Consider the following 27759-nt stretch of genomic DNA (forward strand, 5'->3'; position numbering starts at 1 on the left):
ACTGTGTGTAAAGCTGCAGATTGTCCCCCTGAGCCCAGGTATTGGGCTTTGCTTCGCGGACATCACAAGTGCACAGAACACTCCCGTGTTGCGTTGGGTTCCTTGATTTAGCCAAATCACGTAACAACTGGGCTGGTAAAAGGAGAGACCACTCAGGTGAAGGTAAGGAACTGGCTCACCTTAGATTTGGGGAATGTCTGATAAGAATGGAGTTGGAGGGACTTCCCTGGTGGTTCAGAGGTTAAGAATCTGTCTGCCAATGCAGGGGACACAGGTTCGATCCCTGATCCAAGAAGATCCCCTGTGCTGTGGAGCAACTAAGCCCAGGCGCCGTAACTAATGAGGCTGTGCACTTAGAGCCTGAGCTCTGCAAAAAAAGAAGCTGCCACAATATGCATTGCTCTCCACAACTGGAGGATAAGCCCTGCTCACCACAACTAGAGAAAGCCTGTGCACAGTAGTGAAGACCCAGCCCAGCCAAAAAAACAAAGTAATTAATTAATGGAGTTGGAGATTATAAATTCAGTTATCATTAAAAAACGTCCAGCACAAGGAACCTAGCAAACCCTATTTTATCAAAATCCTCTCTATGTCCCACTATCTTTGAATGACCTGGAAAACATTTGTTTCCCAAACTTTAACTCTTTATATATGCCTTACTTTCCCTTGTAGACTGTGAAATGAAAATATCTCCTGCAGTATCAATAAACAAGAAATGTCACAGTCATCAGTGACTTCTGGCCTCCACAGGTGAATGAGAGTCCCAAAACTTCCAGCCAATGGATGCTCCCCCCACCAGCCCAGAGACTGCAGGGGAGCTGGAGGAATGCAAGAAGCAGCCATATGCCACTGCTTAAGGTGAACAAGGAAACAGGATTTGCATCTCACGCAGGCCAGAATGGCTGCCATCAAAAAGTCTACAAACAATAAAGGCTGGAGAGGGTGTGACGAAAAGGGAATCTCATACACAGCTGGTGGGAATGCAAACCAGTACAACCACTACAGAGAACAGTGTGGAGATTCCTTTAAAATATGGAAATAGAACTGCCATACGACCCAGCAATCCCACTGCTGGGCATACACATCAAGGAAACCAGAATTGAAAGGGACACATGTACCTCAGTGTTCATGGCAGCCCTGTTTACAATAGCTAGGACTTGGAAGCAACATAGATGTCCTTCAGCAGACGAATGGTAAAGAAATTGTGGTACATATACAAAATGGAATAATAGTCAGCTATAAAAAAGAATGCATTTGAGTCAGTTCTAATGAGGTGGTTGAAACTGGAGCCTATTATACAGAGTGAAGTAAGTCGGAAAGAGAAACACCAATATAGTATATTAACGCATATATATGGAATTTAGAAAGATGGTAACAATGGTCCTATATGCGAAGCAGTAAAAGAGACACAGATGTAATGAACAGACTTTTGGACTCTGTGGGAGAAGGTGAGGGTGGAATGATTTGAGAGAATAGAATTGAAATATGTATATATTGCCATATGTAAAACAGATGACCAGTGCAAGTTCGATGCATGAAGCAGGTTACTCAAAGCCAGTGCTCTGGGACAACCCAGAGGGATGGGGTGGGGAGGGAGGTGGGAGGCGGTTCAAAATAGGCGGACACATGTGCACCTGTGGCTGATTCATGTCAAAGTATGGCAAAAGCCACCACAATATTGTAAAGTAATTATCTTCCAATTAAAATAAACTAATTTAAAAAAAAAGAAACAGGTTTGGCCCCAAATAGCTGAAGGGCATATGAAAGGAATGAATTCCATGAGTCCAGAGGCTTGCATCTTCCCATATATAGAATGCTAAATTCCTTGAATTAATACCTAATCTTTGATGTTCAGATGCCTGCTCCATTTGTTGCAAACTTGTCTATAACCTGACTCCCCCTTTCACCTCCTTGGAGCCATTTTCTCAGAGCTACTGAGATCCTGTCTCCCAGGCTTCAGCTCGGGAGGCTCGGGAGTTCTAAACGTTCCCAACAAAAGAAATAACTCTACTTTCAGGTTGTGAGGACAACAGGATTAGTTGGTTGGGGAGCTAAGACCCCACATGCCTTCTGGCCAAAAAACCAAAACATAAAACCAAAGCAATATTGTAACAAATTCAATAAAGACTTTAAAAAAGAAAAAAACAAAAACCCTTCAGGGAGCTCAGCAATTTTTTTTTTTTAAGAGCATGAACCACCAGTCTTATTGCAAGCCCTGCAGTAAATCTCTCTCTGCTGCAAACTTAGTTTGTTTGGCCTCACTGTTCATCAGGAACATGAACTTGTGCCTATAGAGAGACTGATGCTGGCAAAGGCCAATTCCAAGCACTTCCTAATCTGCAGCTCTGGGAGAGAATCTAGCTGCATGGAGACAGCCCGGAGGGCCTGGAATGTGGTCCCAGCCAAATCTCAGAGCCCATCATTAATCAACTCTACTCGAATATAAAACAGAAAGCTGTTCTTTTTTTTTTTTTTAAAGAAAAGTCGGGTCTTTTTGTTTGTCTGTCTGTCTGTGGCTGTGCTGCTCTCAGGCTTTCTCTAGTTGTGGTGTGCAGGCTTCTCACTGCCTTGGCTTCTCTTGATGTGGAGCACCGGCTTCAGTCGTTGCAGCTCATGGGCTTATCTGCCCCGGGGCATGTGGGATTTTCCCAGACCAGGGATCGAACTGGTGTCTTCTGCATTGCAAGCCAAATTCTTAACCACTGGATCACCAGGGAAGCCCCTAGAAATGATGGGTCCTGGGAAACGCTTTGCAGAGAGAGCCAGTAGGACTCGCTAATTGAATGTGTGATGGGGTGGGGAACCAGGAAAGAAGAAAGAGAAATCTCTGAGGACCCTTAGTTTTTAGCATAAGTAAATAAGTGAATGGTGCAGTTACGGGTGACATGGGAAAGAATGTGAGGAAAGTGAGGTGAATCTGGAGTCAGTTGGGAGGGTGGTGTGTGGAGGGTATGATATTGGAGTGAGTTACGGTATGAAATCAGTTTTTTGTTTGGGGGCACGTTAAGTTTGAAATGCCCATCAAATGCAGATATTAAAAGGGCAGTGAGGGGACTTCCCTGGTGGTCCAGTGACTAAGACTTCGCCCTCCCAATGCAGGTTTGATCCCTGGTTCGATCCCTGGCCAGGGAAATAGATCCCATATGCTGCATCTAACACATAACACAGCAAAATGAATAAATGTTTTAAACAGTTTAAAAAGGCAGGGGAGAGTTTAGAAGGGAAGGTGAAGATTTGTGAATTATCAGTCTATTGAGGGTATTTAGAACTATGATACCTGTTCACTAGAGGAGTTAATTAATAGGGTAAGAGGACCAAGGACTGCGGGAGGCATATTATGTCCATAGCCTCGGATTTTTGGTACTGAAAAAGAAAAATAAAAACCTGAAACTCAAGCCACAGATGTTATTATTATGTGTTGCTGTTGTTGTTGCTGCTGTTATTATCTGCAGTGCTATTGTTATTGTTATTTTGTACAGTTCTTGTGTGCTGGCCTGCACAGAGGACATGCCCAATAAACACAGTGTTTTCAGCCTGGCTCTAACAGTGTGACCTATGCTCCTTGCCAAGAATCCTCCTGAACAAGTGCAGTCAGATTTGTATCTGCCGATTGTCTTCCAAGGATCAGCCCAGGAGAACAGAGGGAGTCGGGATAATGGAAATAGCAGAAATAGGACCCCCAATCCAATAGCCCATCAAACCAAGCAGTGTTACCGACTGGTAGGAGATGGGACAGAAGACAGAGGGAAGACTACTGACTCAAAGTGAGAAACAAAAAGTAACCTGACAATTAAATATGCATATATTATGATTCAAATTAAGCTCCAATATACCTGTGGTACTATTCCATCAATTTTGAAATTATGGAGACCTGAGCAGAAAGTCCTCATCACAGTATCTTTGAACCTGAATTCCAGACTTCTACTGGGGAGAGCAACTTTTCTGAGATGAGGAGGGGAAAAAAGAGATGTCACAGGAATCTTTTTTAAAAAAAATTATTTATTTGGCTGTGCTGGGTCTTAGTTGCAGCATGCAAACTCTTAGTTGTAGCATGTGGGATCTAGTTCCCTGATCAGGGATCAAACTTGGGCCCCTGCTTTGGGAGCACAGAGTCATAGCCTTTGGACCACCAGGGAAGTCCGTCACTTTCTTGTCCTGTGTATGAGCACACATTCTCAGGAAATTCCTAAGACATAGAAAGGAGACCGTGTCCTCTCATTTTGCATTGTCAGCTGTTTGGCACCTGTTTAAGTCTTTGAAATTATAAGAGTTGGGTTTTGTTTTGTTTTTTCTCGAGTATATTTATATCTTCTAAATGCACTCATGTCCTCTTGTTGCTTCTCCACCCACCTCTGGATGGTGCCAAGGGTTCCAGGGTTGCCTTGTTCCTTTTCTCACCTGAGTAAGCTTTCACCTCTCATCTGATGCCCATTTGGACTTTAATGACCAGGAACTATCTCATCTCTAGACCTCAAGAAGATGTTCTGTTCTCCTAACCCTGCAGGCTGTGTCTGAGTCTTAGTTCCCAGGCCTAACAGGCTTGCATGCCACTGAACTACTGTGTCCGCAGCCCGCTCCTGCCCTGCCCGGGGCTGTATGACACTCCAGAACACTCCCTGCACTATCGTCCCTCTTTGAAAGCAGGATCCAGTCTAACTCTCCCTGGCACTGTGGGTCATGACCAAGGGATGTGCTTCTCTAAGGGTCTCATCTCCTTGACTTCTGTTAGGCAACACCTCCTGCCATTTCATCATTGTATTTCTTCCTCCGAGCCTTCTCCCAGGCTGAAGTGCTTAAAATAATCTCTCTTTGCAGCTTTCCTTCCTTCTTTCTTCATTCCTCCAAGCAGCCTCAGCATCCCAGCTCTGTAACAGCAGCTCTCCTGTACTCCAAGGACCAGAAGCAAAGCGTGCTTCTCTAACCAATGCTCATAAGACTCCTTTTCAAGGGATGTAATTCAACAAATGCTCAGAAAAAAAAATATCGAATATTAACACATATATATGGAATCTAGAAAGAGTACTGACACAGTTCTCATTTTGGGAATTTTACGGCCAATCACTTCAAACACAAGAACATTACAAGAGTTTTAAAAATCTTGCCAAGTGATTAAGAATCCCTGGCCCATGGAAACCAACTTCCTTCTTCCCACAGGAGACCATTACAACATCGTGCTCAGGGGTTGGGTGAAGCTCTGTTTAAATCTGATTCTTCACGTTCTGGACGTGTGACTTTGTGTGTGTCCTTTAACCTCTCTGATCTGAGGGTTTTTTTTTTTTTTTCACTAGAAAAAAATATATATTTATCTATCAAGAAGAATTGTAAGGGCTAAATTAGCACATGTGAGCTATTTAATTTTTTAAAAATATAGCTTTTGAGGAGGCCAGGATATATCATCAGTGGAAATGACAGAGGAGGGAGCTCTGAAGGACAGTCCTCCTCAGAGAAACATTGACCACAAGAGTAAAAGTCATCACAGTCAACCTCATCTCAGGCTTACAGCAACCACGGAAAGGATGACTCTAAAGGAGACAGTTTCCACGTGGTAGGGAAGTTTTGTGGCATTTTTAAAATAATAACTTTTCCCCCAACTTGCTCCCTCTATCTACACACACACACACCACCTTGGGACTGCTGGTCTCTGAGCATGGCTTTCACGTACTGGTGAATTTACCAGGAAAAATAGAAGAGGAATCTCTTATTTCTCCTTTGCTGAAGTCACCCTTAGAAAGAGTTCTCCTGGTGAATAGCCAGAGTCGGCTGATGCGGCAGATTGAAAGCCCAGGGCCTTTTCTTTGAGCTGTAAGCTGCAACAGGAACAATGGGCAGATAGATTATTGACTACATCTTCATTGTTGTTTTTGACTACCTCCCTAGTCATTTTAACATCATTTTATCTTTTCCCACCCTCAGCACCATTGGCGTGAACTGTCTAGGGAACTGTGGACATGTTGAACAATTTTGAGATTCCCAGCAAATCCTTGGGGATGGTGAGTCTCATGGTAGAAAAGAATACACATAGAAGGTCTCCCCAGAAACACGTTTTTTTAGGTTCTTTCCTGGATATCCACATATTGTCTAAAAATTCCATTTTCACATCCCTTAAGAGGGTAGAACTTCTCTGGTTTCACCTAGTCTCAGTCAGCCAGAACAGTGCTTCTCCCTTGCTTAAGGGAAAAAGAGACACGATTTTCTGACTGAACTGTTCCTTCAAACCCTGATCTAGAAGAAATTGTTCTTTTTCTGACAGATCACTGGTATAAATCCTATGGGTACTGGGAAAACCCCAGAAGCTTACGGTCACTGGGCTGCCTTGGAACAGTAACTGTGGTTCTTCATCTTGTTGACCTTCCCCCAAGGGGCTTCCATGGTGGCTCAGATGGTAAAGAATCTGCCTGCAATGCAGGAGACACAGCTTCGATCCCTAGGTTGGGAAGATCCCCTGGAGAAGGGAATGGCTAACCACTCCAGTATTCTTGCCTAGAGAATTCCATGCCTAGAGAATTCCACACACTGAGGAGCTTGCTGGACTACAGTCCATGGGGTCATAAAGAGTTGGACATGACTGAGCCATTAACACTTGCACTTCCAAGGTGGCATCTGCCTAAGCTGAGAGTTTTTTCCTCAAATCAAATCCTGGCACTCACCACCCGCCCCATTAAGCTCTTCAGAAGTGACATTGTGTGAAAATATCTCACTTATCAATGAAGTTCATGATATTTTTACTGTATTCACCATGGAGAGTAGCGATATGTCTTTTGAAAATAATGGTAACCGTTGGAAAGTGGATGTCTATTCAAGAAATACCATTTTTATTGTTTTGCATGATAACGGAGATGCAAACCAAAAATCCTAGCTCATCATCTAAACATCTTCTAATCATCTACATAAAGATATAACTGAGTACTCAGCTAATCACTTTCAGAGGTGAGGAAAATCCAGGGCTGCTCCTCTGGACTAACTGTACCTCCAGAACCTTGTGATGGAGAGAAGGGCATCCTGAGTACAGGGGTCCAGACTCCATGTGAAGAAGGTAAGTGTTAGTCACTCAGATGTGTCCACCTCTTTGGACTGTAGCCTGCCAGGATCCTCTGTTCATGGAATTCTCCAGCAAGAATACTGGAATAGGTTGCCATTCCCTTCTCCAGGGGATCTTCCTGACCCAGGGCTCAAACACAGGTCTCCTGCATTGCAGACGGATTCTTTAGCATCTGAGCCAAGGCATAGATCTGATACCACGTGAGGTTTGGAGCAATAAGCAAAAGGGATTCTTTCCTGAATACTTTTAAGTCATGGGTCTATAATTTATGACATAAGAATAATTATTTTGGGTGCCCTAAGAGGATAAGAAAAAGGATGAGAAACACTGAGAACAGGTATGGACTGTGACCCTGTAAGAAAATCAGGTGTTATGGGATACAAAGACCGGGAATGTGGATTTGAGGAGATTTTAGGAGAAAAATAAGCTAACAAAATAGAGTTCAGGGATCTCCCTGGTGGTCCAGTAGCTAAGAATCTGCACTCTCAATGCAGGGGTCCTGGGGTTTGATCCCTGGTCAGGGAACTAGATCTCACATGCCACAACTAAGACTTAGTACCACAAAATAAATACTTTAAAAAATAGTGTTCAAATATAAATAAGGAGTTCAGGTGGACTGGTAAAGCTGAGAAGGGAATATTTCTGCTTTAGGAGAAGGGGTATAATGTCAACAGAGCGTAATGAAGTGAGGAGACAGTTTCTGGTGGGGTAGAGGAAGGAGACCTTCCCTCCTTTTGTGTGGGCTGCCATTAGCCAAAGAATTTATGACAGAATTCCTAGGAGGAAAGGAGAGGTGATCTCAAAGATCAAAGAAAGGAATGTGAGGATGTAAGAGAAGATGCTAAGTTTCCAGGCGTTGAGAGCAGGAAAGGGACAGGTCTGCCAGTGGGAACACAGGGCTTCCCAAGTGGCTCAGAGGTAAACAACCTGCCTATCAGTGGGGCAGACTCAAGAGACGCGGGTTCGATCCCTGGGTCAGGAAGATCCCCTGGAGGAGGAAGTGGCAACCCACTCCAGTGTTCTTGCTTGGAGCATCCCATGGGTTTTCTTAGAATCCACAGCCTCAGTCCCCTCCACAGGAGTTCTACATTCAGTTGCCACCCCAGTTGGTTACCTCGTCACTCTCAGAGTTGAGGTAACTGCCCCTCTTCATATCTGGCTCCCTTGGCATCAAGTGGGAGGGACCAGCTGACCTCCCTCCAGGAGAAGTAATCTCAAACCTCTCTCTTAATAAAAGCCTAAATCTCAATCATCGGGAAACTCCAAGTATGAGAAGGAACTTCCTCCAGTCATCCTCAGTTTTGCTTTGTCCCAGGATGACTGACGGTGGGAAACTGTTTCCCTCCCGAGTACCCTGTCACCTCATCTGCATTGAACCTCTCCATTTCTCTTCCCCATTTCCTATAGTACTGCCTTTTAAAGGCTCTTTGGTTACCCCTCTTGTGGACTTCCTACAGTCCGATTATTTACACTCATATTCTCTCAGATATTTTTTTAATTTTTTTATATGGGGCATTTGAAAGTCTTTATTGAATTTGTTACAATATTTCTGTTTTATGTTTTGGTTTTTTTGGCTGTGAGGCATGTGGGACCTTAGCTTCCTAACCAGGAATTGAACCTTCACCCCCTGCGTTGGAAGGCAAAGTCTTAAGCACTGGATGGCCAGGGAAGTCCCTTCTCTCAGCTTTAATGAGCGTCTCAGTGTAAATGTCTCTGAATCTAAGCCAGCTTGCCCTGATTTATCCTTGTCTTCTCCCACAGTGTGGTCTAGTGAGAAGACCACAGGACGTGGCATCAAAGCTTCCTGAGTGCTAGGACTGAAATGAATCAGACTCAGAACTTACCTAGGCAGTCCCTCTTCCTCACAATTGGCCAAAAAAGAAACATTTCAGAGTTCTTGGCTTCCCTTGAGGCAGGAAACACCTTTGAAGGACTTCTGTAATGTCCCCACCCCTAGCCCTTCCTGGGGAAGCCAACCTGGTAGATATATAAAGAGGCACCTTGCAGCTTCCTGCTCCAACCTGCTCTTTCCTCCCTCCGAGATGGACAAGTCCCTCCTGCTAGGGCTCCCTGTCCTCCTCTGCTGCTTTCGAGGTGAGAGGCCCTGCCGTTGACAGTTGGAGAGATGTGTCCAGGATGTTGGAATGGGTCTGGATTCCCGTGACAGAGGTTCTCTTATGAGAGTCATGGGTAACAGAAGCTGTCATTCTAACACCATGACTTTCACACACAATGCATCCATCCCTGGAACCTTCAGCAACTCTTAGTCTGCTTGCAGAAGGAAATAGGTAGATTACAAGGGAACTGACAAGATTTTCCTAAAAGCTATGAGGTGAGTTTGTAAAATGAAGTCTGCAGAGAATATATCTTTTTGTCTTTTTTCCTTAACAGTACTGTGCGGGTCATTTACAGACCAAGAACATAAAAGTGAGTAGAAACAGATCAGTGGTGTGGCAAGGGCAATTTGAGGGGAAGGGGAGATGAGAGGGGATGTATGAGCATTGAGGGTTGAAAGGAATCCAGAGACAAACCTTGGATTCCAACACTCGGCCACTTGTTCCAGCAGGATGGGGCTGGGGTGGGAATTGACTTTGAGCCTGATGGAAAAACACAAGCAGCAGTTGGAAAGGCAAAGGATCCGTGTGTTAAAAGATGAGGGAAAGGGGAAAGGGGGAAGTGGAATATTGATTTTTCAGGCTCTAGCTGGCTAAATCCACAGAGTAGCAATTTCATGAATTTCAGAGGCTTTGTCACCTTGTCAGCTTTCAGCTACCTATGGGTAAGAAAGTCAGAGAGGTCAATTAAAGTGAAGGGAATGTGGGACTTTCCTGGTGATCCTGTGGTTAAGAATCTTCCTGGCAAAGCAGGGAACACTGGCTCGATCCCTGGTCTGGGAAGATCCTACACACTCCAGGACAATTACTGAGTCCGAGTTCTCTACCTAGCCCATGAGCAGCAACAAGAGAAGCCGCTGCAATGAGAAGGCCGGGCCTTGCAACTAGAGAGTAACTCCCACTCCTGGCAACTAGAGAATGTTGGTGCGTAGCAAGGGAGATCCACAGTTCAGTCAAAAATAAAGTAGTTTAAAAAAAGAAGGCAATGAGGCACTCACACACACACAAAATATTCATTTATCTTCCTCCTTTGAGCCTGTGCTATATCCTAAGGGGTGGTGGAGAGGCTGAGAGGCCCTCTAGAGATGAAGAGAGTTGAAATGAGGGAGAGGCACAGAGATGCCCTGAGATGGGAACTAGGCTTTGGAGGGACAGAAGGTCCCAAAGTGGCTCCAGGTAAAGAGTTCAGAATGGGCCTTGTGCGTTTTCGAGGATTACAGCAATGCAAGGCAAGGGTAAATCTTAGAGAAAATTGCATCTACATGTTATTTCTCTTTGCCAGCACAGTCCGTGAACTATCTGTTGATAAAAGCAAACTTCCTGGTGAGTATGAAGAGGATATAATCTGATACTCTCAGCTTTGATTTTGATCTTCTTTTCCTTATCTTCCTGCCTGTTCTATGAGCTAAAATCCAGAGACCGTAAATTCTAGCCCTTCTCTTGGCTCAGCCTGTTTGATAAAGGTGGATGCCCTTCCTTCATGGGTCTCTGGAAAGCCCTCGGGGCTCCCAGAGGACTTCAGATTTGAAAGGGGAGATGGGTCCTTTCAGAGCAGCTCTTTCACATCTACTTCCCTACTCTCTGGCCCAAATTATAGAAATGATTCAGTGTAGGACGTGCCACATCCAGTTTCCTAGACAGAAGTGTTCCAGAGGCAGAGGACTATGTACTGCAGTGAATGAAGCTTGCACAACTGGGAGGATTTACAAAAGTAAGTTGCGGGTTGGGGGCGGGAGGACAGGGTGGTGAAGCAGACAGGGATGTGTCAGCCACAGGAGAAAGGAGGGACCCTGCTTCAGATCAGTCCTAGAGTCCCTAGTGTGAGTCGCTCCATTGTGCAGGACTCTTTAGGACCGCATAGACTGCAGCCCGCTAGACTCCTCTATTTATGGACTTCTCCAGGCAAGAATACTGGAGTGGGTTGTCATTTCCTACTCCAGGGGATCTTCCCAACCCAGGGATTGAACCGAAAATCTCCTGCATTGCAGGCAGATTCTTTACTGTCTGAGCCACCAGGGAAGCCCTAGAATGACTGCGGATCTCCACCCCATCACATGTCATGATGAAAAATAGATAGAGGTGGTCTCTAGGGAGTGGGAATCTGTAGCTATGGAATCAGTATTTTTAGAAGTCTGAACAAAACAGAGGAGACCAAGTTGCCGGAAAAGGAAAGGCCAGTGTTGAAGTGAGACGGGCACTTTGTTCTTTCCCGGCCTGGCCTTTCCATGTGGGAAGTTTTAAACTGTGAAAATAGAGGGACCAGGGTCAGTCATAGATACAGCCTAAGTGGTCCTTCATAGGTAAGTTGGAACAGCATGATTTCTCAGTTTTCCCATCCTTTGTGCTGAGCGATACCTCAGTATTTCTAACCCTTACTTATACCAGTGTCAACATTCTCAGTGGAAACACCCACCTCTGGCAATCCTTGAATTGCTGCTGTCAACACAGCCCCACAGTCAGGGATTTTCTTTTTTTTTTCTTTTTTTTTTTTTGCTTTAAACTACTTTGCTATTGTTTCTCTTTTGGGAAGTACCCAGACTGCAACATCTTCCAATTCTTCACCTTTTTTTTTTCACTTATTTATATTAGTTGGAGGCTAATTACTTTACAATACTGTAGTGGTTTTTGCCATACATCGATACGAATCAGCCATGGATTCACATGTGTTCCCCATCCTGAACCCCCCTCCCACCTCCCTCCCCATCCCATCCCTCTGGGTCTTCCCAGTGCACCAGCCCTGAGCACTTGTCTCATGCATCAAACCTGGACTGGCGATCTGTTTCCCAATTGATAATATACATGTTTCAATGCTATAGAATAGACTTTTGGACTCTGTGGGAGAAGACGACGATGGGATGATCTGAGAGAATTCTCCACCTTTAAATAACCAAGACTTAAACTACACAAGGTTGCTTTTTGTACACCGCTGCGGGCTGGGAAGTTTTTGCTTTTGCTTTGTTTTTAGAAACCTCTGTGCTGACAGGTTTCTCCTACTTCTGCAGATGATGGCACTCTCTGGTTAACCTTCAGGGGTTGCCTAAAGAACTGCGCTAATGTGAACAACATAAAGTGGAGTGTCTACCTGGTGAACTTCAGGTGTTGCAGGAGCCATGATTTGTGCAATGAAGACATCTAGAAATCACTGGTTCTTTTCTGGCTCCAGTCTCTGGGTAGGTGACATCCTTGGCTCCACCTCTTCACAGTAATCTAAAAAAACCACATTTCAGATTGGAAACACACGGCTCTGCCTTCTGCATATGTAAGAAGAAAACTCTCTCTTTTTCCAGATTTTCTGCCATGGCCCCTGGGAGGGGGTGTATGGGCAACATCTTGAACACAAGATCAATACATCCTGCATGTTGTTATAGAATCCAGTGCATTCACTGAACACCCAAGCTGCTTCAGAAAGGAAGAAGGGAGGATGGAGAGGGTAGGAAGAATTGAGAAAGTGGCATTGACATATATACACTACCATGTGTAAAACAGATAACTAGCTGTGTGTTGTGTTAGGCACTCAGTCGTGTCCGACTCTTTGTGACCCCATGGACTGTAGCCTGCCAGGCTATTCTGTCCATGGGATTCTCCAGGCAGAATACTAGAGTGGGTTGCCATGCCCTCCTCCAGGGGATCTTTCTAACCAAGGGATCGAACCTGTCTCCCATATTTCAGGCAGATTCTTTACCATCTGAGCCACCAAGGAAGCCCAGATAACTAGGGTAGCCACAGGGAATGACCTAGGGGGTGGGATGGGGGGAGGTGATATACACAAATATACATATATATACACATACACACATAATTATGTCTGATTTGTGTTGTTGTATGGCAGAAACCAACACAGCGTTGTAAAGCAATTATCCTCCAATTACAAAATCAATTTAGAAAAAGAAAAAGAAGAAGAGGTTAAGTCAATTTTTTTTCCTGCTCCTTCCCTTCTTTCTGAGGCAGAATATTTTTATTTTTTTCTCTTGGTATTTTTCTTCTTGTCTCACTCCAATTAAAGCACACAACCCTGGCCTCACAGGGAGAGATGGGGTGACATGAAAAGAGATGACTTAAGTTTTCTTGAATTTTGTTCGTGAATGTTATTCCCAGAGTGAGGAGAAGGGCAGAATGGAGAAAGAAATTTGTGCCTGAACCATGAAGAGTGAAAGATTGTCTGCTGTATAGAATGAGATCCTCTCTGGAGTTAGGGGTTGGAGAAGAAAGGAAGGTGTGTTTGAAATTCTAGAGATAGTTAGGGATGAGCTGGAGGCAGGCTCAAGAGGGAGGAAATATGTGTATACATACAGCTGATTCACCTTGTATGTCAGAAACTAACACAGCATTGTAAAGCAATTATACTCCAGTAAATAAATATAGCATGAAAAGCATAAAGGGATAAGGAATAAATGCCAGAGTCTTAACAAAAAAACTTAAAACAGTGTATAAATTCAGAAAAAGTCATGTCTAAGTGTTGTTTCTGGCATAGCAGATTGCTAATTAAGAAAGCTGTTTTCATGGAAGAGTCCAACATTCTTTGAAGTCAAAGTTCTTTAAAAAATCTTTTGGTAAGGGAAAAAACATTAACAAAAAAAAGTTTTATAACTTCCTCCCCATGGATAGGAGAATAAGAGTGATACTTTGTGGATGTTTTCAATGTACTTTATCAGAACTTGCTTTATGACCAAAAATATTTTGTTTTATGCAACTATAAAATATTTTCTCATTCTTCCTTGGACTCTTTAGGATTAATCTGGTATTTGTCACTTTATCTCCTCTATTACCTTATACATTCTTTAAAAATTCTTTTAATAGATATGCCTACTTAACTGTTTACCTGCTATGTTAAATTAGTACACTTGCCACTTTATTAGCAACACAATGATTTTATTGAATACAAGAATTTGATTCCATTTACTCATTTCTGCTTCTTATGCTCCTATTGAGCCAGGTAGGCTGCAGTCCAAAAGGTCTTACAGAGTCAGACATGACTGAAGTCAAGCAGCAGCAGCATCGTAGTTCCAGTTTTAGTCTTCTGAGAAACCTCCATCATGTTTTCTACAGTGGCTGCACCAATGTACATTCCCACCAGCAGCGGATGTGGGTTTCTCTACATCCTCACCAGCATTTGTTATCTGTGTTCTTTTTGACAATAGCCATTCTGACATGTGTGAGGTGATATCTCATTGTGGTTTTAATTTGCATTCTCTGATGGTTAATAATGTCGAGAAACTTTTCATGTGTCTGTTAGCTAAATCTGTATGTTTCTTCTTTGGAAAAATGGATATTTAGGTATTCTGCCCATTTTTCAATCAGGTTGTTTGTTTTTTGATAATGAATTGTATGAGCTGTTAGTATATCTTGAATATTAACCCATTGTCAATCATGTCATTTGCAAATATATTCTCCCATTCCATAAATTGTCTTTTGCTTTGTCAATAGTTTCCTTTGCCTTGCAAAAGTTTTTTAGTTAAATTAGGTCCCATTTGTTTACTTTTGCTTTTATTTCTTTTGCTTTAAGGGACTGTTCCAAAATAATTGCATTACCATTTCTACTAGGATGTGTTCTGCTTATGTTCTCTTCAAGGAGCTTTATGGCTTCATGTCTTACACTTAGATTTTTAAACCATTTTATTTTTATATATGATATGAAAGAAAGTTCTAATAGTATAATTTGTGACTGTCCAGTTTTTCCAGCACCACTGTTGAAGAGACTGTCTTTTCTCTACTGTATGTTCTTGCCTCCTTTGTTGTAGATAACTGATCATCCGTGCATGTGTTTATTTCTGTGCTCTATTCTGTTCCATCTATCTGTGTCTATTTCTGTGCCAATACAACCTGTTTTGATTATTGTAGCTTTGCAGTATAGTATGAAGTCTGGGAGGATTATACCTCCAACCTTATTCTTTTTATTCAGGATCACATACACATTCAGGTCTTTTGTGGTTCTAAATAAATTTTAAATTATTTGTTCTAGTTCTGTGAAAAAATGTCCTGGGTATAGGCAGTGACTGCATTAAATCTATTGATTGCTTTGGGCAGTATGGTCATTTTAATAATATTGATGCTCCTAATTTAAGAGCACAGGATATCTTTGCATTTATCTGTATTGTCTTCAACTTCCTTCATCAATATTTTATAGTTTTCAGAGTATAGGTGTTTTACCTCCTTCCTTAAGTTTGTCCCTAGGTATTTTATTCTCTTTGATGCAATTTTAAGTGAGATTGTTTCTTTATTTTCTCATTCTGATATTTCATTATTAATGTATAGAAATGCAACAGATTTCTATTTATTAATCTTGTGTCCTGCAGTGCTGCTGAATTTATTTATTAGTTCTAATCATTTCCAGGTGGAGACTTTAGGATTATTTATATGAAGTTATCATGTTGTCTGAAAATAGTGACACTTTTAAGTCTTCTCTTCCAATCTGGGTATCTCTTCTTTCATTTGCTTTTTGTCTGATTTCTCTGACTAGGACTACCACTGCTATGTTAAAAAGAAGTGGCGAAAGTGGGTATCCTTGTCTTGTTCGGGTATCCTTGTCTTGTTTCTGAATTTAGCTAGAAGTCCCAGCTTTTCACCATTGTGATATTGACTGTGAGTTTGTCATAAGTGGCCTTTATTATGTTGAGATATGTGCCCTCTATACCAACTTTTAAAAATTACTTCTCTACTTATGGCTTCACTGGGTCTTTGCTACTGCGTGTGGGCTTTCTCAGGTTGTGGTGAGCAGGGGCTGCTCTCTCGCTGCAGTGCGCTGGCTTCTCATTGTGGTGGTTTATCTTGCTGTGTAGCATGGGCTTCAGGGTGTGTCAACTTTAGCAGTTCTGGCACACAGGCCTAGCTGTTCTTCGGCATGTGGAATCCTGGACCAGGGATTGAACTGGTGTCCCAAAGCCCTATACTAACTCTAATGGAAGTTTTTTTATTTTTTTAATCTTAAATGGACGCTGTACTTTGTCAAAAGCTTTTTCTGCATCTATTGAGATGAACGTATGATTTTTATCCTTCCTTTCACTAATGTCATGTATCACATTGATTGATTTCTGAAAGTTGAATCATCCCTGTGACTGGAATAAATCCAACTTGGTTCACAGGGTATGACCCTTTCTATATACTGTTGGATTTGGTTTGCAAATATTTTGCTGAGAATTTTTGCATCTACATTCATCAAATATATTGGACTGTCATTTTCCTCTTTGATGTGTCTTTGCCTAGTTTTGCTCTCAGGATAATGGTGGTATCATAAAATGAATTTGGCAGTGTCCCCTCCTCTTCAATTTTTCTGGAATAGTTTGAGAAGGGTAAATAGACTTCCCCTTTGAAACCTCCTAGCCCTGGACTTTCATTTCCTTGGAGGTTTATTATTATTATAAATTCAATTTCACTTCTAGTGATCTGACTGTTCAAATTGCGTCCTTCTTCTTGATTCTATCATGGCAGGCTGTGCGTTTCTAGAAATTTATTCATTTTTTTCTTGATTGTCCAATTTGTTGGCATGTAAATGTTCTTATGATCTCTTGTATCTCTATGGCATCGAGTATTATTTCACCTCTTTGGGATTTTTTTGTTGCTGTTGTTGTTCATTTGGGCCTTCTCTCTTATCTTCTTGGTGAGCCTGGATAAAGCTTTGTCAATTCGTTTTATCTTTAAAAAAAAAAAAACACCACTTGGTTTCATTGACTTTGTTTTTGGCTTTTATTTAGAAACCCTGTTTCTCCTAATATTACTAAACCCTTCAGCTTGAAAGCTCCATACAATTGGTTTGTTTTATTTGATCAATTTTGCCAGCTTAGGTTCACCACCCACCAAGGCACCATTGGCTGGAAGAGAACACTGGACCTGAATCTAGAGTGACTGCACTTGCTCAGGGACTGGCCTCCCTCACTGTTCCCTCGGCTTCCCATTTGTTTCTGTAAAATGTAAGGAGTGAAGTGGTACCACACCTGGACCCAGAAAAGTAGGGGGTGATGGGGGCTGTCACATGGGGCAGTATGGCAGTCAGAATCTCATGGAAACCCAAGACAGGAAGCAGACAGGACAGACTCGAGAAGCCTGGACCTGGAGTCTTCTGGATGCGATGATGAGACTCGAGGGGCTTCGACATGGTGCTTCGCAGAACCTTCACTTCCAGCTTAGTTGTCAACGTGGCATCAGTCTCCATCTGTATCACCCAGCGTGTGCCTGCTACCCTTCCTGCACCAGGACTGTCCTCACGCTGTGTCTCAGCTTTAATGTGAAGCTTCCTCTTGGTTTCCAGTTTTAACTGATTTGAGACCATCTAGAAACTAATCACGCATCACAGTGAGTCCCCCATGGATCATTTCATACTTGGAACCTGCTGCTACTATCTCCATTCTACTCTTATAAACCAATTAAACAACGCTGAATGGAAGGCTCTACCACATTTTCTACTTTGCAAGATATCAAAGTATAATATTCATTCTAACATGATACAATTTGGGGGAAATTCCACCACACATAAATTGGAAATATTTTAAAATTAATTTGTGTATTAAAATTTTTTATTTGGGCCAGTAAAATATGGTGGAAACTAATAACTAATCATAGGCCTGCATATCAGGAGAAATACTACAACATCTAGAATAATATATATGTGTATGTAAATATATAGCTAAAAAAATAGTAGCATGTGTAGATTTTAACACATAGAAAGGTTAATATGATAAAAGAAATTTTTTCACCAAAGGTGAGTGAATGATAACTTGGGAATTAATTATTTTCATTTCACAACCAATTGTTTTGTAAGGAAAACTACAGTGAAGATCTGAAACTCTTATCTCTCTTTGACATTTTCTGTTGAGGGACTGTGCTAAGAACCAAAAACACCTCAGTCTTCTATCAATGAGTACACTGAATACGAGGTAGCATTTAACTATTTTTGAGGACTGGGTGGTTGAGTATTTCTCACATGCCAGGAAACAGGGTAACTGACTACATTCAGCTAAGTGCCCATCTGGATATACTTGGCTTTGAACTTGCAAATTAGGTAACATGTTAGAAACATGATGATCCAGTGCTACACGGCCAGGAGTAGCTGTGGTTGGTATGGTTTCCCCAAAATGATGGCCAGCGTGCGAGTCTAGTATACTGACTATTCCTTTCAGGGAAGTTGGTGTTTTCTAATTTCTCACTGACTTTCCCGAGCCTCGGTTGAATACCAGCCCTTTCTAGCCCTCACCAAATACCTCTTCTACTCTCCTCCCAAATATTCCCACAATCTCTTGTGATTTCTGGTCCTTAATTTTATTCCCTCTGCTTTCTCCTGACCTTCTCTCAGAATCTCCTTCAGAAAAATACTTTGCTCCTTTTTGCCAGAAACTTTAGAACTCTGAATTTAGCACCAAACCTAAGGGCAAGTAAAGATGGCCTGGAGATGTCAAGTAGTTAATAGATGAGAAATCCAACCAGAAGGCCGCGTTGACTTTGGGGGGTTGGTGGAGGGGGGGGTGCTACAGCTTTGCACTTTCCTGTTAATGGATGCAATATGAGAACTACTGGAATACAGTGGTGGGGTCTGGCTTCTGAGAAAATGTGAGATGATGGGAAAGACAGGACCAACGTGGAGGTGAATCCAGAGGCATGCTGATGGGTCTCCATTTCTCTGATGCAGAGATAATGTAGAAAACATAGTGTATGGTTGACTGTAGGTATGTGACGTAGAAGAGCTTAAATGAGAATATAATACTGTTCTGCCCGTAGTCCGAGTCCCAGGTCGGGAAAGAAGACTCCTCGAAACAATGCAACTCGCAATAGGGGAATTTATCACTGACTCGAGCCAGGGCCTCCCGCCCTCACCAGGTGTGTGAGGACGAAAGGCCCCGAGCCCCAGTTCTCTCGGGTATTTATTAGGTCAAAACCAGCAGCAGGTAGTTGGCGCAATCGGATTGGTTACACAGTGGGTAGTTGGCGCAAGCAGATTGGTTACACAGTTGCAAGGTAATTTTTGTTGGCCCTACGTGGGGCTTTCAGCTTTCCCTTGATAGGTTCCCTTTCTTCTGGCTAGGCATATGTTGATTGGCTAGGTCCAGGTAGCCTGATAATTATGTTGCCCCGGGAAATCAGGCCTACTCCTACTCTAGGCTGCCTGCCATGGCATTAGCCGTGACAGCCTCACAATACCAAGATAAGTCAACTTTTAATTCAACAGCCTCTTTTCTGCAAGATCCTTTGCAGTAATGGGAGGAATTAAAGAGGAAATAAGCTGGCAAGAATGTATTCAACATTTCCAAGCAAGATTGCTCTTTTTCCCTCTTTTGTTTATTTTATCCAGATCCTAGCTGAAAAGATTCATTTCAAGGAATTAATATTCTTGGAGATGTTGGAAAAAGAGTCTTGGGTCTTGGGAGATAGTTGCCAGAAACATGCAATAGAGGAATAAAGTTGAAGGATGGTTTTCTTAGAGAACACTGTTGGATTTATAAACAATTCAAAGATTTATATAATAAGCTACAGGTAATCCTTTGCACCAATTCAACATGCACGAATATCAGTTTTCACAGTGTAGTTAAACATCTGTCCCCCAAAGAGGCTGAACTTTTAGCTGTCACAATATTAACCGTGAACAATTGCATTAGTTTTGCTAATAACCCTTATTTAAAAATCATTATGCAAATAAAAGAGATGCATCATGAACAGTAACAATTACATAACTTCTTTCAAAGTCTTAATGATTGGTCACTGAAGAGCTATTAGTTACACATAGATAGTGAAGTAATTTCCTCCTTGTCTCCCAGTGATAAACTGATGCAGTGTTTTACAAAAATCGATAATCAAAAGAGGAAACTAGTCAACAAATATGACAGAACAAAGAAAGGAAAAGTGATGTACTGGAAGTGAAATTAGAGTGGATTAGAAGATTGGAAAATGGCCACAGGAAAGCAAAGATAGGATGAGACTAGGCCCACATGAAGCTGCAGTACAAATCATGTTTTAAAAATCTGATGAATATAAAAACAAGATAAAGTTGCTTCAACATCTTTTAGTTTACTTTGCACTGGGAATAGAAAGCCACTTATGGTTGAAATGGAGCATTTACTTCTACTTTGGATTGAGGAGTGGAGTCAAAACCAAATCCCCAATCCTTTTGTATTGAAGCTAGTTGCTGTGCTGAAGGAAAATGGTAATTACAAAGACATCTATTTGCTGCCAATGAAGGCTGGTTTCATTGTTTCAAAGTCGACATGAATTATGTTAAGCTATTCAGTGAAACTACAAGTGCAGATAAGGATGTTACTGTGAAATTTGCACCCGGATTTGCATTTGGGTGCAAATTTGCATTTGGGTGTACCCAAATTTTCACCAAGAATTACAGGCAGTCTGTTTTGCACAACAGTGAGAGACTGTACTGTGAGAAAAGCTATACAATTTGAATAGAATATAAATGGAGTTAGAAGATAAAGATGATTGGGTGAATGTTGACACTGTTGCCAGTCAAGAATAAGCTCTAGATGTGCAAGAGGAAGAACTTAGCGAAAGCAAACATAAAGTTTTACCTGAGGAAAACCATCCTAAAGGATAATCCAGTCTCAGAGGAAATGATGCTGTTGATAAACTTCACATTGAAGGAACTCCCAGAGGTACCGCAATACACTGACAGCACAAAGGATAAAATTTTGGAAGCTGATTCAAACTTAAAAGGAATGTGACAATTTGCTAAAGGAGAGCTAAGATGCTCACTCCATATTATAACTGTTATACAAAGAGAAGAAAGCAAGCACTTTTCAGACTGCTCTTGATATATTTTTAAATGAAGAAATAAAATATTCTTAACAAGAAGAAAATGTAAGATGGTATTACCACTGGGTAAGGGCAGGGCAAAAATTACTGGGAGGGATGGTTTCAAAATGTTAATCATTTTACTTGTAGTCAACCTGGTTCAAGATCATATATACTTTCCCTTCCCTCTCGTCCAAACTTTGACTTCTCTGAGAGGGTACTTCCATCATTGCGCTTGTCATCATTCATGCAGCAATATGTTTCTCTCAGTAAGTCATGATGTAGGAGGCGGACTCCTTCTTCACAATTCTTACAAGACAGTGTTGAGTAATGGTAGAGCTGTCTGCCTAAAGAGAAGAGAAAAAAAGTTAGTCACTTAGTCCTGTCCGACTCTTTGTGACCCCGTGGACTGCAGCCCCCCAGGCTCCTCTGTCCATGGGATTTTCCAGGCAAGAATAGAGGAGTGGGTTGCCATTTCCTTCTCTAGGGGACATTTCTGACCTAGGAGTCAAACTGTGTCTCCTGCATTGCAGGCACATTCTTTACCAGCAGAACCAAAGTGGGAAGAGAAGAGAAAAGCAAACATGATCACCTTGCTTGATCTCATCATGTTCCAAGCAGTGACGTCTCCCCAGAACCTCAAAAATCTCCTACACACAGGAAACTTGCCCCAAGGCTATGTCTGCATCTCTTCTATGTCTCTGTCAACAGGACCAGGCAAAAGACATCGACCTCCTAGACAGCCTCCATCCCAGGTCTGTGTACGGAGAATCCCACTTTCCCACCAGCCCGTGGTTCCAGTCTCCCTCTGTGTGTTGAGTCCAGGGATTGTGGCCACGACTGATAGTATCTTTTGTCTCTTCCTATTCCCGCTTACCCGTAAGAAGATCATAAGAGTAAAAGTGTTCTGTGGTACAACTCCTGTTAATGAGCAGTATATTCCACTTCCAACAGTCTTTCATAGAATTGCGACAATGCAGTCCATTAAAATATTCACAAAAATAGCAATATCGAAACCCTAAAGGAAGACAGGAAAACTTTGATGCAGAATTCTAGGGACAGGGATTCTGTTCAGAAATCTACCCCCACCTGGAAACCTTTACACTTCAGTGGTGTAACACACACAGGAGGGATGTGGACACCCTCCCAGCTTCTGTCAGGGGATCATTACTCCCATCAAGAAGTTAAAGACCTCCCCCTCTCACCCAAGGCTGGGGGCTAAAAGAAGACACTAGAACAGTCAGTGGGGAAAGGGGAATGTAGCCAGGGAGGGCAGAGAGATAATGTGAAAAGAACTCAAAAATGTCCCCTCCCATTGTGGCATTATTTATCCAAGAACTGAAAATGAACTGCACCGTACAACGCTTTGTCAGGACTCTGTCTCCTGTAGAGAGAAGAAGAAAAATTCTCCTTGAAGCACTTCACACCAGTCAAGTCACCAAGTCCCTCTCTTCCTCCCCATCCATTCTCTGCCCACCCATTTGCCCACCAAGGACCACCCTCACCAGGCTTACTCTCATTCATGAAGAGCACCGTGAACATGCTCATCAGAAGCAACCTAAACATCCGGGGGCCCATTCCTCAAAGGTCCCAGTGGGAGGCTCCAGTCTTTTTTATCCCCACCACCTGCCCTCAGGCGTCCCACTAGAATTGCAAAGTCATAAATTTCAGGTCAGTCCACTTCAATCCTCTCTCTCCAGTGCTCCCAGGAGACAGTACATCCTGTCTATTTCCACCTACTTAGAATTCAGGCCAAGCAGATGTCCTGTTTCATTTTATTAGATCTATCATAAAACACTAATTAATGCTGGCATCGAATCTCTCTCCCTAATACTTCTTCACATGATTGTATTTCTGCCTGTTGGTCTACACAACAGGTGTATATCCACATCCATGTGATGTCCACTCAGCTACAACAAAGCTGGGGCCACTGAGCATCTGAGTGAGTTTCTCAGGTCCCTTAAGGTACCACAACCCTCCCGGACACTCACCTCAGTCGATTCCCCAGATACAGTCTGACTGCCTGGTGGAGCATCCCTCTCTGAGATGGATGGGACAGCCCAGGAAAACAGGCGATGAGGTGAAAGTGATCCCCGCTTCCCTCCAGCTTTATTCATTAAAATTTTGAGTGGGGACAAAGACCAAGAATGATTACAATGGAGAGACAAACGCTCGAAATGATGGGGAGAAAGAGGAAGAAATGCTTCAATTACTTGCTCGAAAGGGGATGTGGTGGGATGAGAAAGCCAGAAGCCTGGCTGGGATTTAAGATTTACTGGCCATTGTCAAGGAAGTAATTCACTTAGGGACCACCTTTGCACGTCTTGCATTCAAAACATGTGAGACCCACACAGAAATTCATGGACAGAAGTCCCAGGGGATCTGAGCTAAGCGCATGAAGCTTAGCCCTGCAAGTCCTCCTATTCTCTCTGGAAAGATGCTCCTGCATCAGTGATTGAAACCCCAAAATCCATGCAACCCAAACCTTTCCCCTGGGTTTGTTGAGCCACTTTGAATGACATTATTCTCAGAATAAGAATCACAGAAATTTTGGAATCATACCAAATTTATTAAAAAGTAAACAAAATTCTCTTGGTATCTCTGAGTCTGAAAATAACAAAGTGAGTATCTTGCCTCATCTCCATATAATAATATTTCTGTAGGTGTATCTCATTGTCATGACACTGAAGACTATCCGAGTTGTCATGATAGATGTGATATGCTGACTCTTTGTTGTGGAATTTGTACCCTTCTTGCTGTACTTCACTTCCTCTCCTAGAATGTGAGGCCCAGACGTGGTAGGAGATTCGGGAGCTGATCCTCAGGGACCCTCCTTCCCAAAGGCTGAAACCTGAGCCTGTCTGACTCACCAGAAGCCTTGCCAGATACTTAGCCTTTCAAATTCCTCTCAGCCCAGGATCTCAGTGTGGGTCACAGATGGACCCAGGACAGCTAGGGAACCTCTTCCTGCCACTGATAGATGAGGACATGCTTTCCAACCCTCTCTTTTCTCCCTGCCTTTAAATGAGTCCCAAGAACTAGATTCCCAGCACCCCCAGCTTCCTGACGCCCAGGGCCTGCTCCTGCTCCCTGAATTCCTGGCCCCCACTCAGGGCCGTTCCACCGCTTGCGGCTCTTCCCTAGACCTGGGTGGAGGCAGTGTTGTGGGACATGGCATCCTGCACTGTCCTCCTCAGAGCAGACGCTGTACTCATAGGCTCCTTTGTGGCCAGCCCAAAGCTGGGTTTACTTTGCCCCTGTAGGAGGGCAGTGAAAGGGCATGGAAGGCAAAGGAAAAGAAAAGCAAAAATTCTCAGGGATTTTCCTGGTGGTTAAGACTTTGTGCTTTCAATGCAGAGGGTGTGGGCTCGATCCTTGGTTGGGAAAGGAAGATCTCCCATGCTGCCAGGTGCAGCGTAAAAGTGAAAAAAAAAAAAAAAAAACTCCTGAAATATTTCCTGCACTCAGCAATATCTTCAACTACTTCAGCTGACCTCAGACAAGCTCTGCTGCTGGCCTTGCTCACAGAGAGGAGGGCTGAGAGTGGATCCCTTTGTCCCTGAGGAGTCAGAGGAGACAGACTTATTTTACTACCGAGTTCCACAAGTGCCCCTGGCCAAGCAGGGGAAAGAGAGTGTGGATTTAGGGAAACAGTCACGTTTCTTCCCTCTCTCCTGCCTCACTGCCAGATCAGTTGATCTCCTGATGCTGCGACCCACCTCCAACCCCTGCTCCCTCAAGCTGCCTGGATCAATCTCAGGACATTGCCCTGCACGTCTGGATCTCACCCCAGAAACCACTGACCCACCCTCTCTTCCTCTATAGTCAACCCAAATCAGCCTCCTGACCTGGCCCCACTTACCCTCCTTTAATGGTCTTCTCAACTTTCTAGGATTGGATAGTCTCGAAGGTTCGCTTTTACCAAACGGGTAAAATAGAGGAGCTGGGCATGGAAGAAACATTGCCCAATGCCTTGACTTTACACCTATGAAACAGGACTGGATTCAGATTTTAAGGCAGTATAAAGGCAGAAGGAGACTCTGATCCATGTCCTCTCAGTCAGCAGGGCAGAGATCATGTCTGACAGGTGAGAGAAACAGGGAACGTGACCTTGGAGTCAGATAATGCGTTCCTTGTCACCACTTTTCATCAGTTCAGCTCTTCTCCCTGCTGGGCTTAGGAGACTAACTCCTGGAACACATGAAAAGGGAGGGGATCAGTTGCGGTAAGACGAGGAATAATAACTAGCTGCTTCACAAGGACTCCTCTGAAACATTTCTCCATGACTCCCTCCTGAGACATTTCCAGGAATGAATTAGCAGGGTCTCAGTCTCGAAGGTGGAAAAGGCTTTCCCTTGAGGCCATTCCCTCAAGCGCCACCCCTTCAGCCCAGCTATCACCTTCCAGCCCCGTGCTCTGAGAGTAACCCACCAACTTTAGGAGTGAGGAGTACAGATGGGAGGCTCCTGTAAGCCGCCCCCAAACAACAGTCCCCAACCTATTATCTAGGACTGCAGTCACAACAGATGCTGACCCAGTCCTTCCTACTGTACAGGCTTCTGGGACATTGACTTGTCAGGCTGAAGAGGGAGTGGAGGTTATACTGCCCCTAGTGGTGCATTTCTGCCAGTTCTTGCTTACCCCCTCTCCAGGCCCCAGCCCGGCTAAACTCAGGTACTATGCCCTCCAGGGTAATAACACCGACTTTGATGTCAAAAGTTCGTTGGGAAGTGGCGGGCAAACATGACACCGTGGGATCCAATATCTCTATTTCCCCAAGCCAGGAGTGAATCAAGTGTGTGCTCAACCAAGACTACCCAAATAAAAACCTGCATGGTTGGGCTCTGGTAAGAACATGGAATGCTTTTAATAGCTTTCCATAGTAGCCTTGAGGGTTTCCCAGGTGGCGGTAGTGGTAAAGAACCTGCCTGTCAATGCAGGAGACATAAGAGATGCAGGTTCGATTCCTGAGTGGGGAAGATCCCCTGGAGAAGGGCACAGCAACCAACTCCAGCATTCTTGCCTGGAGAATCCCAGGGACAAAGGAGCCTGGTGGGCTACAGCCCATGGGGTCGCAAAGAGTCAGACACGACTGAAGTGACTTAGCACGCACATATGCATCATAGCGTTGACCTCCTAGCCAGGATAGATGTCAGAAACCTCAACCAGCAGGAACCACTCTGAAAAATGCCATCTGCCAGAGAGTACAGTGGGCTAGGGGCCTGCAGCTAAAGCTCTGGATTGGGATGAGGAAGAACTTGGCAGTGGGGGTGCTGCAAGAGTGGCCAGTTAAATTTTAACTGCCACCAAGACTTAGATCTGACTTGCGTGTTCCGAGTGAACAGGAAGGTCAGGAACAGTTTCTTCTAGAATGTCCTTTGAAGATGAAGGCTCAGGTTCAGAGCAGACTGTCTGGTTTTCCTTGCTGGGTGAACATCAAAGATGTTCACCAAACTCTGTTAGAATATCTGGGCGAGACTGGACCCCACCTGACAATTCTGGATGGTCACAGTCTAAGAAACAGCCAGAGGATGCATAGAGGTCCCAAGAAGCTTGTGTTAAATGTCTAGAAAGCCTCTCTTGTGTCTCCTCTTCACTTCTAGGGTTTCCAACTCCCAGAGAATGCTGGCAACCCACCAGTGCCCTTCTAGATGTTCCAAACCTCTGGGAAGTGGCAGTATTCCCTAGGTTGCTTGGGAGGAGAAGAGGGGGTCGTTGGGTAAAATGAAGGAGAGAGCCTGCAGGGAGGGTCAGGATTCTTGGGAGACAATCTATTTCCCAGCCAAGTTTAGGTCAGGCAAAATTTCCCAACACATTTGGCCACTTGATGCAGAGAGCTGACTCATTTCAAAAGACCCTGATGCTGGGAAAGATTGAGGGCAGGAGGAGAAGGGGATGACAGAGGATGAGATGGTTGGGTGGCCTCACCGACTCAATGGACATGGGTTTGGGTGGACTCCGGGAGTTGGTAACAGACAGGGAGAACTGGTGTGCTGTGGTTCATGGAGTCACAAAGAGTCAGATACGACTGAGCGACTGGACTGAACTGAACTGAACACATCAGAGAGGGAACCTTATCAATTACTCAATGATTTTCTGATGGCCCCAGATCATGTAACTCACATATTACCCTCAAGTAGATAGGAAGATCAGAAACTCCGTCACTCATATTACAGTTCATGGTGGGAACCAAGAACTCAGCAGGAGAGTAGTAGAGAGCTTCTGTCTCGGAGGTAGTGAAGAGCAGGCACTGCCCTCTGATCAGGAAGTTCTCCGATTTGTTGTTGTCCAGTCATTCAGTCGTGTCCGATTCTTTGCAACCCCATGGACTGCAGCATGCCAAGCTTCCCTGTCGTTCACTGTCTTCCGAAGTTTGCACAAACTCATGTCCATTGAGTCGGTGATGCCATCCAACCATCTCATACTCTATTCCCCGACGCTGCTCATAAATTGCCATCAAGATGCCCGCTGCTGGACTTTCCAGAGTCTCACACGTGCATGCCTTTGCTGTCACTAGCGGTTCCTCTACCTCTCTTCCTACCTACCCTATCTTCTAGGAAGGCCCTTTGCTTTCTCATTCTGCATTGTAGCCCACTGTGAAGGCTCCTATTTCTGCAAACGACATGTTTGTCCTGGATTAACTGGTTTCTCTCTCCATTCCCATAAAGGCCACTTAAGGTCCCAAGCATCTTATAATTTCGATAATATTTGTTATATGACTTTAAAGCAAAAACTTATTGGGAAGTTTTGAATGCATCAAATTAAAAAATGACAGAGAAACTATTACACTGTTTCACAAAATTTATGCATCTAGATGAGCAACCTATTCTGATACCCCATCTCGCTGCACATATGCTAACACCTACACAACCACCTCTCTGACTC

General features: G+C 43.5%; 1 protein-coding gene across 1 annotated transcript; it reads left to right on the plus strand.

Moving 5' to 3' along the window:
• The first annotated feature begins 9081 nt into the window (after positions 1 to 9081).
• PATE1 (prostate and testis expressed 1) lies at positions 9082 to 12289 on the plus strand. Its single transcript, XM_065936386.1, has 3 exons — positions 9082 to 9133; positions 10676 to 10864; positions 12156 to 12289. The coding sequence occupies exons 1-3, from the start codon at positions 9082 to 9084 to the stop codon at positions 12287 to 12289; spliced, it is 375 nt and encodes a 124-aa protein (XP_065792458.1).
• The last annotated feature ends 15470 nt before the right edge of the window (positions 12290 to 27759 follow it).

Source organism: Muntiacus reevesi, chromosome 5 (assembly GCF_963930625.1).
Source record: "Muntiacus reevesi chromosome 5, mMunRee1.1, whole genome shotgun sequence".
Taxonomy (NCBI): domain Eukaryota; kingdom Metazoa; phylum Chordata; class Mammalia; order Artiodactyla; family Cervidae; genus Muntiacus; species Muntiacus reevesi.

Excerpts from the sequence above, each read along its gene's own strand:
- PATE1 (XM_065936386.1), top strand. The coding sequence starts at position 9,082 with ATGGACAAGTCCCTCCTGCTAGGGCTCCCTGTCCTCCTCTGCTGCTTT. Across the intron at positions 9,134-10,675 it reads CCTCCTCTGCTGCTTTCGAG|ATTTGAAAGGGGAGATGGGT; the intron begins GTGAGAGGCCCT and ends AGAGGACTTCAG. Across the intron at positions 10,865-12,155 it reads AACTGGGAGGATTTACAAAA|ATGATGGCACTCTCTGGTTA; the intron begins GTAAGTTGCGGG and ends CTACTTCTGCAG.